At 29.8% G+C, this 16,059-nt stretch overlaps 1 protein-coding gene across 3 annotated transcripts in view; it reads right to left on the bottom strand.

Annotated features, from left to right (window-relative positions):
- Atf3 (Activating transcription factor 3) overlaps window positions 1–16,059 on the bottom strand; it is a 234,770-nt gene that overhangs the window by 16,470 nt on the left and 202,241 nt on the right. For 2 of the 3 annotated variants that reach the window (XM_075377026.1, XM_075377027.1), the window contains one exon: window positions 1,427–2,137. In XM_075377026.1, coding sequence (XP_075233141.1) covers window positions 1,427–1,861 — 435 coding nt within the window. In that variant the 5' untranslated portion in view covers window positions 1,862–2,137. The remainder of the gene's footprint in view (window positions 1–1,426; window positions 2,138–16,059) is intronic. The other variant, XM_075377028.1, reaches the window with a different exon arrangement.

Raw genomic sequence — 16,059 nt, 5'->3', positions numbered from 1 at the left:
AACATAAAAAAATAAATTTCATAATTTATAACTGCAGAGCTGATGACAGCCTGGCATTACCATTAAAATTTCTTTATATAAAATTTAGTTAAAAAATTATTTTTATGCGATCTAAACATTACAGGCTTAAATATTGTGTTTCATACATCAAGCTATTTTCTAAATGTATCATCTGCTGCTAATGGAGATTGACCTAGAACATGGCATATATTACTACGGATTTGTCATGATATGGCACATTAAACAACTGAAACAGTTGAGACATCAAAGTAAAACACTGTTTGGTTCTTTAAAATATAAAATAATTTGTTCTTTTATCATTAAACTGGTCATAAAATAAAATGTAACAAAACAGTTTCATTAATTCATAATAAAATGAAACCGTTTTTTACATAATTTTTAAAAATATATTTTGAGAAGAATTAATGGGGAGGGGAAAACCAAAAACTTAAGTTTTCTAAAATCATCATGATTATTATCAACATTCACATTAAAATGATGGTGTATAAAGGGTAACAGAAATAAAATACTAAATTTCATTTTCTGCATATACATCTAAATATTCATTTAATAATTTACCACTGTCATGTATATTATATAATACAGCTGATTTACATCAACTTTTAAAATGGGAATTTTGTGATTCCCATTTTTAAAATTATTTTTAAATAATATAGCAAAAACACTGTAGTAAATAAAAGTGATATGTTACAGTTCAGCTGGCACAAATGACTACTAGCATTCCATACATAATGTATAGTGGGCCAACAGAAAACATTGACAGTCAGCGTGCATTAGTATTAGTCATACTAAAAATGTCAATCTTTTCCATTTGTCTAATACTTTACCCAAATGCAGAAGGTTAGTAGTTAGACTTTTTCCTGTTGTGCCAATTCTCATGCCAATTCTTACAGTATTGTAAAAAGATGTTAAAGACAACATACTGTGCTTTCATTATATTTAATGAGTCAAATAAATTTGAGTCATGTAAATTTTATGCCACTTTTTTTACTTTTTTTGAGAAATGTGGGTCAGTTTAAGATAAAAAGCTTACTCATTTCCTTATAGAACACTTGTAAATGCTAAAGAGGAATTTCAGGGAACTGACTGTAATGATAAGAAATCAAAAAACAAATCTCAAATCTCAAAAGAAAAGTGTAAACCAATCCCTATTGAACTGTAAATAGTTTAACAAAAAACCCATAGCTGTTTTTTGAAAACCACTTTGTAACTAATCTTAGACTAAATAAAGGATGTTTTTTTATTTGAATCAACCCTCTAATGGTGAACTACACCATTTCCACACAACATGAGTGTAGCATGTTGAAACTGTTCTCACACTATGAATGCAATTGTCCAATACAACATTTGTCAAGTACAAACATAATGAGGGAGCTGTCCAACATCAGGGTTATGTCCCACTTACCCCATCCCCAGTAGAGTAGAGATCGTCATCATCATCACCGATTGAATGACGACTCACCTCTTCTGTCCTCGGCACCTTGTTGATGTCTTCATTGATCAGTTCCTGAGGTCTGATATGATTTCGTCTTTTTGTCTGTATCGTGTGTTTCAGTCCTTCTTTGATGAGTTGTGAACAGGTGTGTTGAACACTTGGAGGCGACATACATGATGGAGAACCAGAACTTGAGGTACTGTTTGTGTCTGAAACGCTCGGAGGTGAGGAAGCCAAACGTGGTCCTGTACCCGCACCACCACGATATGAATCAAGCGGATTTATCATGGCAATTAACGAATTTAATATTTCAGGTGTCCGGGGAGTCGTACATGATGACTCCCCTTGTGTTACAGACAATAAATTGCCTGGAGCACCGGTACCACTCATGTTCAACTTATACATCACAGCAACAAATTAAAAAAAAATTATATAAGTATATCTAATAAAATAATTAAATAAAAAATAATAAATCTATTAAACAATTAACAACAGGTACTTTTTGTTGGATTAACAATTATAACTGGTAAAGTTTAAATATCACAAATAAGCATATATATATTTTTATTTTTTATCTATAAAGCACCACAATTTCCGCATCGTAAGGGTGGCAGCACCAATATTGTGCTACCTTTCGTCTGGGCTCCTCGTATTTTCCAATGATCCAACTATTACCACCGCCTGTGAACAGAAATAATAATAAAATATTAATAAAATAAAACATTAAAAACAAATTAATAATGTAATAACAATAAAATTGCTAAATAAAAAATAAAAAACAATCTTTTATCATCCCAACCGTATATTTTAATATGTTTTAAATTCCAACATGAAGTTGCAATACAAATTTGGTTTCCTGCAATGCTGAAGTCTAATTGTTTCTTTCTATAGTAGTTCTACCAACATCCTCCATATAATTTTTTAAGACTTACAAAAAATTGGAAAACCCTTTCCTTATATTATACATTTTGATGGTCAGCTATAAACAACCTTTAACTCTTTTATTCAATACATACAATTAATTCAACAGCCCATTGCAAGCAAAATTAAAATTTCCAAATATAGATAAATCATCTTGTAAGGATGTGTAGGGTTGGTGTATGTAACTCCTAACTTTCCAGGTAGAAAATTGATAAATCAAGAGCCAACCATTTAAAGCTGCACTTACCGGTAACTCCAGACTAAATGAAGATATACCTCTTCAGTGAGGATTTAGCTGAATGTTTTATACAGTTCTGTTGGATATTCCCAAAAAATCTCACAATTCTTGGAATGGGTACCCTAACAAAAATATTTCATCAGTTTTATGCTATTCTCATCATCCCAATCTCTGGAGGGGTTAAAAGTTGGGTGGGTATTCACTGCCCAGTGCTGGCTTAAAAGTACTCCTTTGGATGAGCTTGTTTAACTTTTTTTCTCAGCTTTTCTGAGGACAAATCATATTTCTTGTTATACACCCCCTTTTTCTTACTTTTTCAGTACTTTCAAGAGGGTTTCTTGCTAAACGCTTATTTAAGACGTGCTACAAACAAATGGAGATTTAAGACATTACATTGTTGATATTTTATGGGCTAACATTTCAACCTGGATTTTCTGCATCAAGGAATTGTGTTTCTTATTCAGAAACTTTACAAAAACACCGAAATGATGATGAGGTACTTACTTAACAAAAGCTTAGTTGGACTTCCTAATTCCTTTTAGAAAAGTAATTTAGAATACAATATAGGCAATATATTTATCCTGGTGATTTTTCAATCATTTTCTCATTCTCTTATTTATATCCATTGTAAAAGGGATATAATTTCTAATTGTGCAGTAAATCTATGATTAGTATTATCTCTTTCATTACAATTTTTAAGAAAATAATTAATTAGTAGAAAAATACTAAGGATTATTTCAAATATAAAATTTTTAGTTTACATAAAAAAAAATTAAAAGCAATCAGTAAAAATAAATTAAAAGAAATCTTTAAAAATAAGAGGAGAAAGAATTGATAAAAGAGTTTTTATTACAAGAAAATAATGAATGGTAAACAACATGGAATATAGGACAGTTTAGAAAGAGAAATAAAATGGAATTAAAAAAAAAATAAATAAATAAAGAGCCGATGGTAATAGGAATGGGGGTATTTGGAAAGAGAAAAAAAAAGTTGAATAAGATAAAAGATAGTATAGAAAGATAGGAAAGGAGCAGAGTTCGTAACTAAGAGGGGGAGAAAAGTTTGAAGCGTACATACTCTACGTACATTACTTGATGCATATATTTTCAGTCGTCGCACGAGCACACACAGAACACATTATTATTTGTGTGCACTTCCCACATTCCGCCGTTGTATATTTTATATTACTTCTGGCCGTGGTCCAACCCACACTATATTCTGTATAGTGGATAGGTTGTACTTTTATTACAGAGTGAACCAGTGTATACTTTAGTTACTATACAGTGAACAAGCCTTGTCGATGATACCAATCGACCGACCGACACACGCACGCGAACACCCACTCAAGTAACAGTTCACTGCCGCCAACAATTGCACTTAAACACAAACCATATTATACATATAGTACCACCGTATAATTTAGAATTATATTAAACTACGTTATAGCAACTACGGTTTAAACCATTATTTCATTTCCCTAATTAAAATCATTGATATAAAATACCTTTTTATATAACTTTAGATAAATATCAATAATTAAATATGCCATTTACAACCGGTAATTTTTTTTTTTAACAAGAACACGCATAAATCCATATGCATTTGAAAAAAAAAGAAGAAAAATATACGTATGTATTAAAAAGTATTAGTTACAAAACGAAATGCGAAAAACGTTTTCAGTGTTTTTAAGACTAAAAACTTACAACTTTTCTCGATTCGAATTTCAATTTTTAAGGTAAAATTGTTACATTTTAAGATGATACGTTTGTAAAATAAAAACTAACATAATTTATTTTACGAATAAAGGGTATTATTACGCTATAATTCTCAGATAAAAAATTAAAAACTGTTTCTCTCTAATAAAGCCTTCATTTAAAAATAGAAAATAATAAAAAAAATTAAGCTGATAAAATGAAATGGAACAACGTTGGGCAAATTCATAAAAATAACATTTTAGGAAAGTATTAGAATTTAAATGATATTTTAATAAGTAAAAATCACTCGTAAATAAGATTTTTATAAAATCTCTTTAAGATATATTACTCCCTTAATAAAATCATATTGCATCATTATATTTACTAATAAATTTTATAATTTACTCTCAATAAAACACAAGGTATGATTCTAAATTTCTAATTCTAGGTTAAACTGCCGGCGTCTGTGGTGAGAGTGGTAGGCCTGGTCTCAGCCTTTTTCATCCGGAGGTCCCGGGTTCGAATCCCGGTCAGGCATGGCATTTTCATACAGGCTACAAAATCATTCATTTCATCCTCTGAAGCAATACCTTAACTTAACGGTGGTCCCGAAGGTTAAAAAAAAATTCTAGGTTAACTATACCCGAGATATAAAATCGAATAAAAAAAAGTAAGAAAACCTTTTTTAATTATTAAAATTTTAACATTTAAAACCCAACTCCAAATTAAAAACGGTTGTTCCTCATTATTCTCCTTCAATTTATTTTGTGCGTATTTCTGGCAGAAAATTGCACTAGAATTTCGGGAAAAATATTTTTTAAATTCTGAAATATTTCAGATTAAAAAGTAGTAAAAAATGTGAAAATAAATGAGCAAAAAAGTCTAGAAAGTTTTTTTTTTTACTTGAAAATAGTAAAATAGTTTTTAGTGCGTTATTTGAAGTCTGTTTTTTATTTTTTTTTTCAAAGTTTATTTTATATTTCATTTTTATTTAAAATATCTACAAGTAAACCAAAGCGAGAAATCGACATCCTGATAAAAATAACAAAATAAAAACAGAGAAACTATACTGATATTAAGAACGAACCCACGGGTTGGTCCAGTGGTGAACGTCTTCGGAAATCAGCTGATTTCGAAATAGAGAGTTCCAACGTTCAAATCCTAATAAAGGCAGTTACTTTTATATGGATTTGAACATTAGATCGTGGATACCGGTGTTCTGTGGTGGTTGGGTTTCAATTAATCACACCTGAGATTGTACAAGACTACAATTTCACTTACACTCATACATATCATCCTCATTCAGATAAAACTCAATAATACCTGACGGTGATTCCCGGCGGTTAGACAGGAAAAGACACAGTGATATTAATCTCTCTGATAACATCCTCTGAAGTTATAGATCTCTGGTATGCGGAAATACCGTATAATTTTTTTACTCCAAAGTTTTCCAACAACTATTATTTTTTTTTTAATGTGGAAATATTTTAAATATCAGAAAATATAAATGTAGTTGACATAAATCTATTAATGAAATGCAATAAAACTGATTTAAAAAAAAAAAAAAATACAAAGAATTTGTAACTTTTTTTTTGTATAAAAATAGTAGAAATTAATGTACAATAAAATAACGGGTGAATCAATCTATTTTTTCTTATAACTTAAAAAAACAAATTTTTCTTTTTAATAATAAAATTGACCATAAGACTCCTGCAACAGCATTATAATATATTTTATTTATTTATTACAGTTTTAGTATTAACAAAAAAGAAGATAAAAATAAATAACTTCTGATTATTCAAAGTATTAAATTAATAAAAAAAAAAACAAAAAGATCATTAATTTGTTAAAAATAAACGTTTTTATACAAATAAGAAACCAATACAGAATTTAATAAAACAAAACAGAAACATTTAAAAAAGGCAAATACAGATGAAACACACAAAATCACAGACATCTTCAAATTAAACTCAAAACATAGGAAGAATTCCAGAAGAAAAGAACAAGAACAGAATGTACCTAGTAAAGACGACAACACTCAAAAAATGAAAACGTTCTAAGAAAAAAAAAATGAATAAATGAAACTCCTATATAGAGACCGACGTCGATTGGAAAAAAAAACAAAAAAACAAAACCTATCAAACAATAAACTAGAAAAAAGATTATAACAGGTCAAAAAAAATTAAGTTTATATAATTTATTAATACAATTTATAATATATTATAATTTTTTAAACAGCTAAAATATCGCCTTATTATACAAAACTGAGAGATGTAATATGGGGCCGATATTTAATTAACCATGTAAGAAATAATTAATAAAATGTATATTATACAGAGCGTTCATAAAGTTACGCAGGACAGAACGGACGCCGGATCTTACACTTGTAAATTTATAGTTACAGGGTTCCGGGTCGAGGTAGATATCTTGATGGGAATGTACTAGACAAGGTCAAAACCCATAAATCACATGACATCGTCTCTCTGTCTGTGTCAGTAATTTCGCAGCAGCACAACAAGCATGCGATAGTTACAAGCCCAGCACATATTTATTACGGAACATTTATTTAGCTACTCGTTTTTTTTTTATCTCAAAATGTTTTTATGATTAATAGTGCCAAAATGAAGTATTAGATATATTGTCTACTTAACGATCAGTGTCTGCATTTCATGAAGTAGGAAGTTAGCTGATGATAAACAGCGAAAGACCGTCAGTGTGTCACTAATCAGTCGCTTTAACGTCCTCTAGGAAAGTCACTACTTAGGAAATTTTCTCAACTGATTGGACTTTCAGTCGGCGTTGTTAAAAAGGTAACAAAAAAACTCAAGTTACGACCGTATTGAATTCGAGAAGTTCAAGAACTTGTAGAACCTGACTTTAACAGACGATTCAATTATTTTATTCAAAGTAGTGGTGTGCGCGCGCGAGCGCTTTGGATAATAATTTTAGTTGTATAGTTTCATCTTTCTGGATACATTAATAGCCAAAACAATACAGTATGGAGTTCTGAGAATCCTCATAATTATCGTGAAAAACTATTATTTGGATTCTCAAGAAGTTTGGTGCGCGATTTTGCGACGAAGGTGGTCAAACAACTTTTTTTTTTTATAAAAAGGTTAATTACAGAATATTATTAAATTTCATATCCATGGTCGAAACTGACGAGCAAAACTACTGGTTACACCAAGATTGACACATCACATTGTCAACTAGCCTATGGAGTTGTTACGTGAATTTGACTATGATTCTGTAATTTCCCGTGGATATGCCTTCTCATCACCAGATTTTATTTATGGGTCATCTGAAATACTGTTTTTAACGCATACATTTAAGATGAATTGAAAGAAATTATTGAAAAAAATATCTTTTACATCAATACAATTTTTATGAAAGTTGCACTGAATTTGAAGAAACTAGTTCAAGCCTGCATCAACTCATACTTTTAATTCCTTGTACAAAGTAAAGGAAGTATTGTGATCTCGAAAAATTTCGGTTTTCAGATTTCAACGGAAATATCCATTTCGACCATCCTTGAATCCATTTTGACCAGTTTCGGCGTGACGTCTGTACGTATGTATGTATCTCGCGTAACTAAAAAACGACTAGCCGTTAAAACTAAAAAACTATTAGGATGTTGAAATTTTGGATTAGGACGATTGTTGTAACATCTAGTTGTGCACCACACCTAGGAAGTGCAATTATTTTGCACCTCTCAAAAAATCTGGATTTTGGACTTTTTCTTCACTGCAGTAATAAGCCCTCATTGAGAGCTTTTCAACGATATAATAAGTGATACTTATTTTAATCGGTTCTAGAGTTATAACCAAATGCGAATTTTAATTAATTTAATATTGGGAACTTATAAGGGGAAGGCACATCAGTTCGAATCAGACTTCATTTCCTTTATTTCTGTTAACTTTTTTTTAAATTTAAATATATTGATTCATTAATATTTAATTATTAACTTCTGATTGTAAACAAAACCTTTTACGATGAATAATATTCAATAATAATATTTTTTATTATTATTTTGTAGAAGAAGTTTCTCTGTTGGTCTTGCAATACGTCTCTTAAATATTATTTAATCCTTTAATGCTCAGGACAACGTCAAACAACGATAAGTAAACAGAATTATCTACAGAAACAGTCCATTCACAAGGACTCACTCCAATTGCCCACAAGGACAAGAAATGGCAATCGCAATCGACTTTATATAAGCATGCATATTCGTTTTATCGAGTTTAAAATAATGAACACTTCTATTTCGATATGTTTAATATAGTCCTTAATATAGATTGTAATATTATATTCTTACTATTCAAAAAATTCCTGTCCCTTCCGCTTGAAAGCGTTAAAAGCAAATATGGCGATCCATCAACAGAAATCGTTGTGTTTTGCAGTTTGCAAAGTTTGAATCTGTAATTACCATTCAACATGCGTTCCATTTGAAGTTCCGTTGTGGTCCTCCGAATGACAATAACATTCGTAGATTGTATAGAAAATTTGAAACCACTGGTTATATTTGTAAAGGGAAGATCACAGGACGACCGAGTGAGTGTGTCTGAAGACAATGTTGAAGTGTAATAGAGTCTTTTGTGCGTAGTCCTAGGAAATCCGTTAGAAAGGCTAACCGCGAATTAGCAATTCCAGTATTCAGGGTTTTAAGGAAATCCTTATAACTGCATCCATATCGTTTACAGCTGTTACAAGATCTAAAGCTTACAAATTATGGTTTGCGTGCTAAGTTAGCAAATTAAATAATGGACCGTGACGATGAAAACTTTCTTTATCGTGTCGTATTCACGAATCAACATTTATTGTTAAATGCAAAAGTAAAAACTTATAATGTGCGTATTTGGGGATCAGAAAATCCTCACGAAATATTGCAGTGTGAACGAGACTTCCCAAAATTGAATGCTTTTGTGCCGTATTCCGACGGCAAGTTTACGGGCCATTTTTTTTCCTCGGAAGCAAGTGTGTCTGGAATTACTACCTTGATATGCTACAACTATGGCTCTTTCCTAAACTGCAATACGAACCACAGAACTTTATTTGGCAATAAGGTGGCGCGCTTCCTTACTGGCATAACACTGTACGTGATCGGTGGAATGAAATACTCCCCGATCACTGGATCGGTTGCCGGGGACCAGATGATATGGCTTGTTTACCTGGTCTCCACGTTCGCCGATCTAACCCCGTGCGATGTGTTATAAGGATCAAGGGTATGTGCCACCGTTACCTGCTGACCTACCCGACTTGAGATACAGGATTAAAGGAGCTGTCGCATCAATTGCTTCAAACTTCTGATTAAAGTATGGGATGTTCTCTCATATCGGCTGGATGTGTGCCGTCTGATAAATGGTGCTCATATTGAACACTTATAGAAAAAACCGTTTGAGTTGCTCTTTCATTCATGTGCAATTTATCAATGTAAATAAAATGTAATAAATATTACATAACTTTAAAACCTCGATAATGATTTTCAAACTCACGTATTTGTAAAATTTTGTAACTTTTTCCAAGTTTTACTTTGCATTCCTAAGAAAAATCGTTAGAATTTCTTTTTTGGGCTAAAAGTGAGAAAATAAATCTTAAAAAAATTAATTTCTAGATTATAAAAAGAATTAAAATTTATTGGGATAATTAAACGGTGTAAACATATAAACGTTGAAAAAAGTTTAAAATATGGGTAAAATATTCGATTCAATTAGATTGCGAGTTTTTCGTAAAAGTAAAAATAAATCAATATTTTTAATATTTAAGAGCAAGGAAAATAAAAATATGAATCAACCATTATGTTTTCTACGGTTTTACGAATAAACTAGCTGCAGCTAGTCCGACCGACCGTTTTCGAAATATTTGCGATTTTCGTCTGAAAATTCGGATCCGGTTAAAAAAAACTTCGATATACATAAAATGATATATATATATAAATACGGAATACCGATATATAACAATATAACATCTGACTACCACGGACATGTACTAACGAATCGGAATTTTCCGTTAGTGATCGGTACATTCCGTACTAAACGAAGGGGGACGCATACACAAGACACATACAAATGCCGTTTAGTAGGGTAGGATGTTTATTTTTGTTTTTTAATCTTTAAAATTCAAGGATTTGAAAAAAACACTACAGTAAAAATCATAAACAACCGGCTTGACTCTAACCCACCTACACAAACTCTTAAACTCAATCTCATTTTAAAATATTTTTCGTACATAACTACAAAAAAATAAATTCGAAAACTAGAGGTAAATAAATTTTATTATGAAAATTTTTATACTTTATCACCGGGTGATAAAATTTAAATTTTAAGCTCTACCAAATTACGTAAAATTTTCTACAATATTATAACCAGTATTTCTTTAATTAGGATAAACTAATCATACTTATGGGTTTATTTCTTTCTCGCTGCTTTTATGAAAAGAAAAGATCGGTCTACGAATAACAATAGAAACAGCAAGATTAAAAAAAAATGATTTGCTTTATTCCCATTGTAATTATGTAGTGATTTTTTTTTACTGGATTATAATAAGTGTATCTACATAGTTCTGATCAAGGTTTTCTCACGGATTTATTTAATATTAACGAAGGAATGATAAAACAGTTCCTTTTTCCTTTCTGTGGAATAAATATAACCTTCCCAATCCTTGACATAATCAGAAAAAATAATATTCTGATTGAATCAAATATATCTATTTCTATTATATTTAGCTATAAACGATTTAGTATATAATAGCTATAAAAAATAATAGAATTTTCTAAAAATAAAATTTAATTTCCCTATTTGAAAATAGAAATTATTTTCATATTTATTTCTGGTGAATAATATGTATATAACATTCTTAATATTTCATAATTTCTGTAAAATCTTAATTAATTTTAGAATATATTTACGAAATAAGATAGAATAAGTCCTTTAAATTGAGCTAAATAAAATTGATTTAATTGAATTAAATAAGATTATTCTAAACTTATTAAAATAGAGGTCCCGGGTTCGATTCCCTGTCAGGCATGGCATTTTTCATACGCTATAAAATTCTATTTCTATACTGCAAGCACAAGCTTCAAGCTAAAGTGGCGAAATCAACAAGCAAAAAAAGGAGAAAAAATAAAGGAGGTTTAAAAAAAATAACACTAAAAAATAATTATTTGGCACAGAATTAAAAAAACCTAACAATTAAAAAATTCCTTAATTTTACGTAATTTTAAAAAGATTTTTTTTGCATTATTTGAATCTGTTATATTTATAATAAATAATTGATGGATGAAACCGTTACTTGATGAAAATTCATCATAACAAAAGAAAGAAAAAAATTTTAACATTTTTTTAAACATACTTTTCTTTTGTTATTTATTTAAGTTAATTTTACTTCTTGGTTTGGTGGTTAACTCGACATCGCAGATTATTTATCATTTGATTTTCTAAGTCGAAGGATCTGAGGTTCAAATCCTGATAAAAGTTAGTTGCTTTTATACAGATCTGAATACTAACCCATTGGGTTGGTCTAGTGGTGAATGCGTCTTCCCAAATCAGCTGATTTGGAAGTCGAGAGTTCCAGCTTTCAAGTCCTAGTAAAGGCCCTAAACTTTTATACGGCTTGAAGTCTTAGTAAACCTTTATACGGATATGAATACTAGATCGTGGATACCAGTGATGGTTGGGTTTCAATTATCAACACAGGAATGGTCGAACTAAGTCTGTACAAGACTATACTTCATTTACATTCATACATATCATCCTCTGAAGTAACATCTGAACGGTAATTCCCGGAAGCAAAACAGGAAAAAGAAAAAGATTTGGATACTAGACAGTGGATACTGGTGTACTTTGGTAGTGGGGTTCAATTAACCACATGTCTCAGGAATGGTCGTCTCGAGTCTGTACAAGATTACACCATCATTTACATGTCATATATATCATCCTCATCTCATTGGGCCATGGAAAGGAGGTTGGTTATTTATTGTTCACTAGTTGAACAGACTGCATCGTATACATAGGAAAAAAATTACTTTTTATTGTTATCAACTTTGACCACCTTTGGATCCCGGAAATAACTGCGATTTCTCTTCTCTTCCTACAGTATTATTTAACTGTAAATTCTTTCTTTCTCTCTTCTGACCAAGTGTTCTTGGTCTTTTTACTTTTTAACTTTTAGAGGAAAACCTTTAAACTTTTTAATATTTTCTCTAAAGGTTTTTCTTTCCATAATGACTTCCGTTTTAATGCCACTTCTATGTTTATTTTAACTTTTCTCCTTTTCTCCATTTGTTTTTGAGATAAGAATTAAAATTTTCAAACTTTTTCGAACTTAATTTTCTCGGATTAAAAAAATATTCATCCGAATAAGTGTCTATAAAATACAACTCTCTTTTTTAATCGTGCCTGATTTTGATTTTTATTTTCTAAATAAATTTTTTTGTTGCTTCTTTTTCTATATCCTTCTTGTTTCTTTCAGGTCCGATGATCTTACTTAGAATTTTCCTTTCTTTATTTTTCAGTTCCTCTATTTCTTCTTTCCTTTTTCTTTCTTCTTTACAAAATGTCTAATTTTGTTTAGATAAACATTGCTTTTTATTATTCAACTAAAATGCTAGTTCCGTTTTCCTAGCTCCGATCTTGTTAGCTTCTTGTCCCGTTCATTCTTTGTAGATTATTCCCTCTAGATCCGTGTTTCTCAACCTTTTTAGCTCCACGACTCCCAAAAAGTAAAAAAAAATCTATAATGAATATTTTGCGTAAAGATGTAAGGGATTGCAGAACGTCAAAATTGTTTAGAATGCGAAACGTGTGTCTGGTGCCTTTATTTTATTATTTTTACTTTATTGTTTTATTATTTTCAATTTCATTGAAAGTAATAATAATTGAAGTTTTAGTTTTTTAATGTACGGTCGAACAGTTTAACTGTTTTTGTTTTTTTAATTCCAATTAGATTCTTAAGAAAAATGGATAAATTTGTGAAAAAAAACTATGCGAGCCATCTACATCCAATGAATCGATTGGTAAAAAGATAAGAATATACAATTACAGTTATTTAAATTATGAATTTACCATAAATCAAGTCGTATTTAAACGATTTGAATGTGAATTTACAATGATGTGATAAAACATTTTATTAATGACAAACAAAGTTCATGTTTTCATTAAGAAACTCGATATTTGGATTATACGCCTTCAAACCAAGTATTTTGATTGATTTGTTTTCACTCACTTCCGATTACATCAAGAAAAATTTGGATGAAAAAGACACTGTTATTCACCACAGTTGGATAACATTAAGATGCATTTGTGTGAACTAAAAATTCAGCTGGCAGAGTATTTCCCGGAAGATAAAAATTATTTCTCGAGAAGATGGGTAGTGAATACATTTAGTAAAAAACATTATTGCAGCCGCTGAGTTAACCAGTAGAAATTCACGACCAGCTCATCAAAATGTCTGCCGATAAAACGTTACAACTATAATTCACATCTGAAGATTTAGATATGCTTGCTCGTCAGTGAATACGGAAATTTTGCCACAGAAACATCGAAACTCCCTTTCACCACGTCTTACCTCTGTTAAAAGGGCTTTTCGTCTGTGGTTGCGTTTAAAACTAAAACAGGATCGTCTTTATCATTTGAAAACAATTTGCTTTTGCGTGTTTCTAATATAGATACACGTACGGAGAAACCTTTAAATGAAAAACAAGCGTAACCATCTCATTAATTTATTTTCTTTACATGTGTTCATATAAATATAAGTAAAATATTTATAATAAATGATTTATTTTCTCATAAAATGATTTTGTTATTATTTACGTGTGAAGTTGTAGGCTAATTACGCGAACTCACGTTCATATTACTGCGACCGCAAGATTGAGAAATGCTGCCCAGAATATTTTTCTCTTTTATTAATCTTTACAAATTCACTTTCGGTGGATTTTTTAAATATTTATAAGTTCTTTTTACTTTAAAGTATATTTGCAAACCGGGTTTTCCTATTATTTTATGTAAGTGTATCTGTTATGTTAAATAAGTTTTATAATCTCGGGAAAAAATCGATAAATCATCTGCAAAACGGCATACAACTAATTCCTAAATTTTGAATTTTATATTCCAATTTAATCTATTTGCTTATTATTTTTTCTTCTTATCTCTTCTCTCATTCTCCAACCACTTTTTCCAAACATTAATTCCCAAATTTTATTTTCAAAAATTGCTTTTAGTAGAAAAAATTGAGGATAAACTACTAATAACATTAATTATCAGGATTTTTTTTTAACAAGATAAAGTAACTGTCTATTTTTCTAACCGTATGCTTGGATACTTTTGTTTTTCAAAAGAAACTAAAATTAATTTTATATTTTTACTTAAATTATCATCCGTATGCCTACAGAAAAACCGTTTTTATGAAATTTAAAAGGTAAGAAAGTAGAATTGTAAAAAATGTATGAAAAGGAATGCAGATAAATTACGATATTCGTAACCTAACCTAATCTCAACAGCAGTTAGGTTACTTGTTGTTTTGACGTATATATTACGGTTACGTATATTGACACGGTTAACTGTAAAGTAGGAATTATTTATTTTTTTTATTTAAAGTTTTTCAACAAATTTTCATAATATTTCGCGTGTAAATAATTTTCCATATTTGAATTAGTTTAAGTTATATAAATCATTAACCTGCAAACGTACAGATATTAAATAATAATGGTGACAAAAAAGAAATAAAAAAATATTTCTAAATCATTAATTTAATCCTGAAATTTTTTGTTCTAAAAGTTTGCATTTGAAAAAAAAAATTGAATTTGTGCACTGTATGAAAAAAGATTCAGCATAAAACATAAAATAAAAATTAAGCAAAACTTAACATTTTAAAATTATTTTATTTTAGGAATGCAATAAAAATAAACAACTTTTATACTTTAATTCTTTCATTTTTTTCTTTAATGACAGAATAAAGTTAAATATTTTAGTATTGAGACGCAAAAAAAATTATTATAACATAAAAAATTAGAGAAAAATAAAAAAGATGGATAGACCGCTCTTTGTGTTAAGCTTTTGTTACAGACTATTATATAATCTTTATATTGCATGTCATAAGAAATGACATATTTATGTTTGTTTCACTTTGTAAATTTAAATTAGCATAAAATGTCAGATAAATTTAAGTAATTCTGTCTTCGTCTAAATGTACTTTTATTATTATTTTTTATTTTATTTTTTCTTCTGATTTTATTATTTCTAATTTATTTTTAATAACAAATGTATCAATACTTGATCTATAATGAAATTTTTTCTTCTTTTTACTTTCCCGTCTAGCGCTTAAGCAGAGCTATAGCTTTGGAAGGGAAAGTATTGTAATCAGTTTAATTTGGGCACATACGGTTTTCCCCCGATCTTTACGTTTTGACATCTAAGGAACCCAAAAACCGTATGGAAATTTTCCGCATGTTCGTGTGTACATTCAGTATCGCACTCTAAATCACCTTATATCTCCAAAAGTACTTAATCAATTTGAACCAAAGTTGGTCAGATTATTTCAACATAATGGAGGAATTGATGCCATTAAATTTTCAACTTAAAAGATAAAGAAAGTGAGGCTGTAGAGCAAGGTCCATCCTCAATATCTCGAGATTTCGACTAATTAAGGTCTTATTTTTCTTAGGCACATTTATTAACAATTAAGAAATAATATTTCCAAAAACATTTTGCAAAATCGCACCCCCTACCCCAAAAAAATGCTCTAAAGAAACTAGTGGC

The sequence above is a fragment of the Lycorma delicatula genome, chromosome 10 (assembly GCF_047948215.1).
Source record: "Lycorma delicatula isolate Av1 chromosome 10, ASM4794821v1, whole genome shotgun sequence".
NCBI classification, from domain to species: Eukaryota; Metazoa; Arthropoda; class Insecta; order Hemiptera; family Fulgoridae; genus Lycorma; species Lycorma delicatula.
This window is presented reverse-complemented; position numbering and strand designations above follow the sequence as displayed.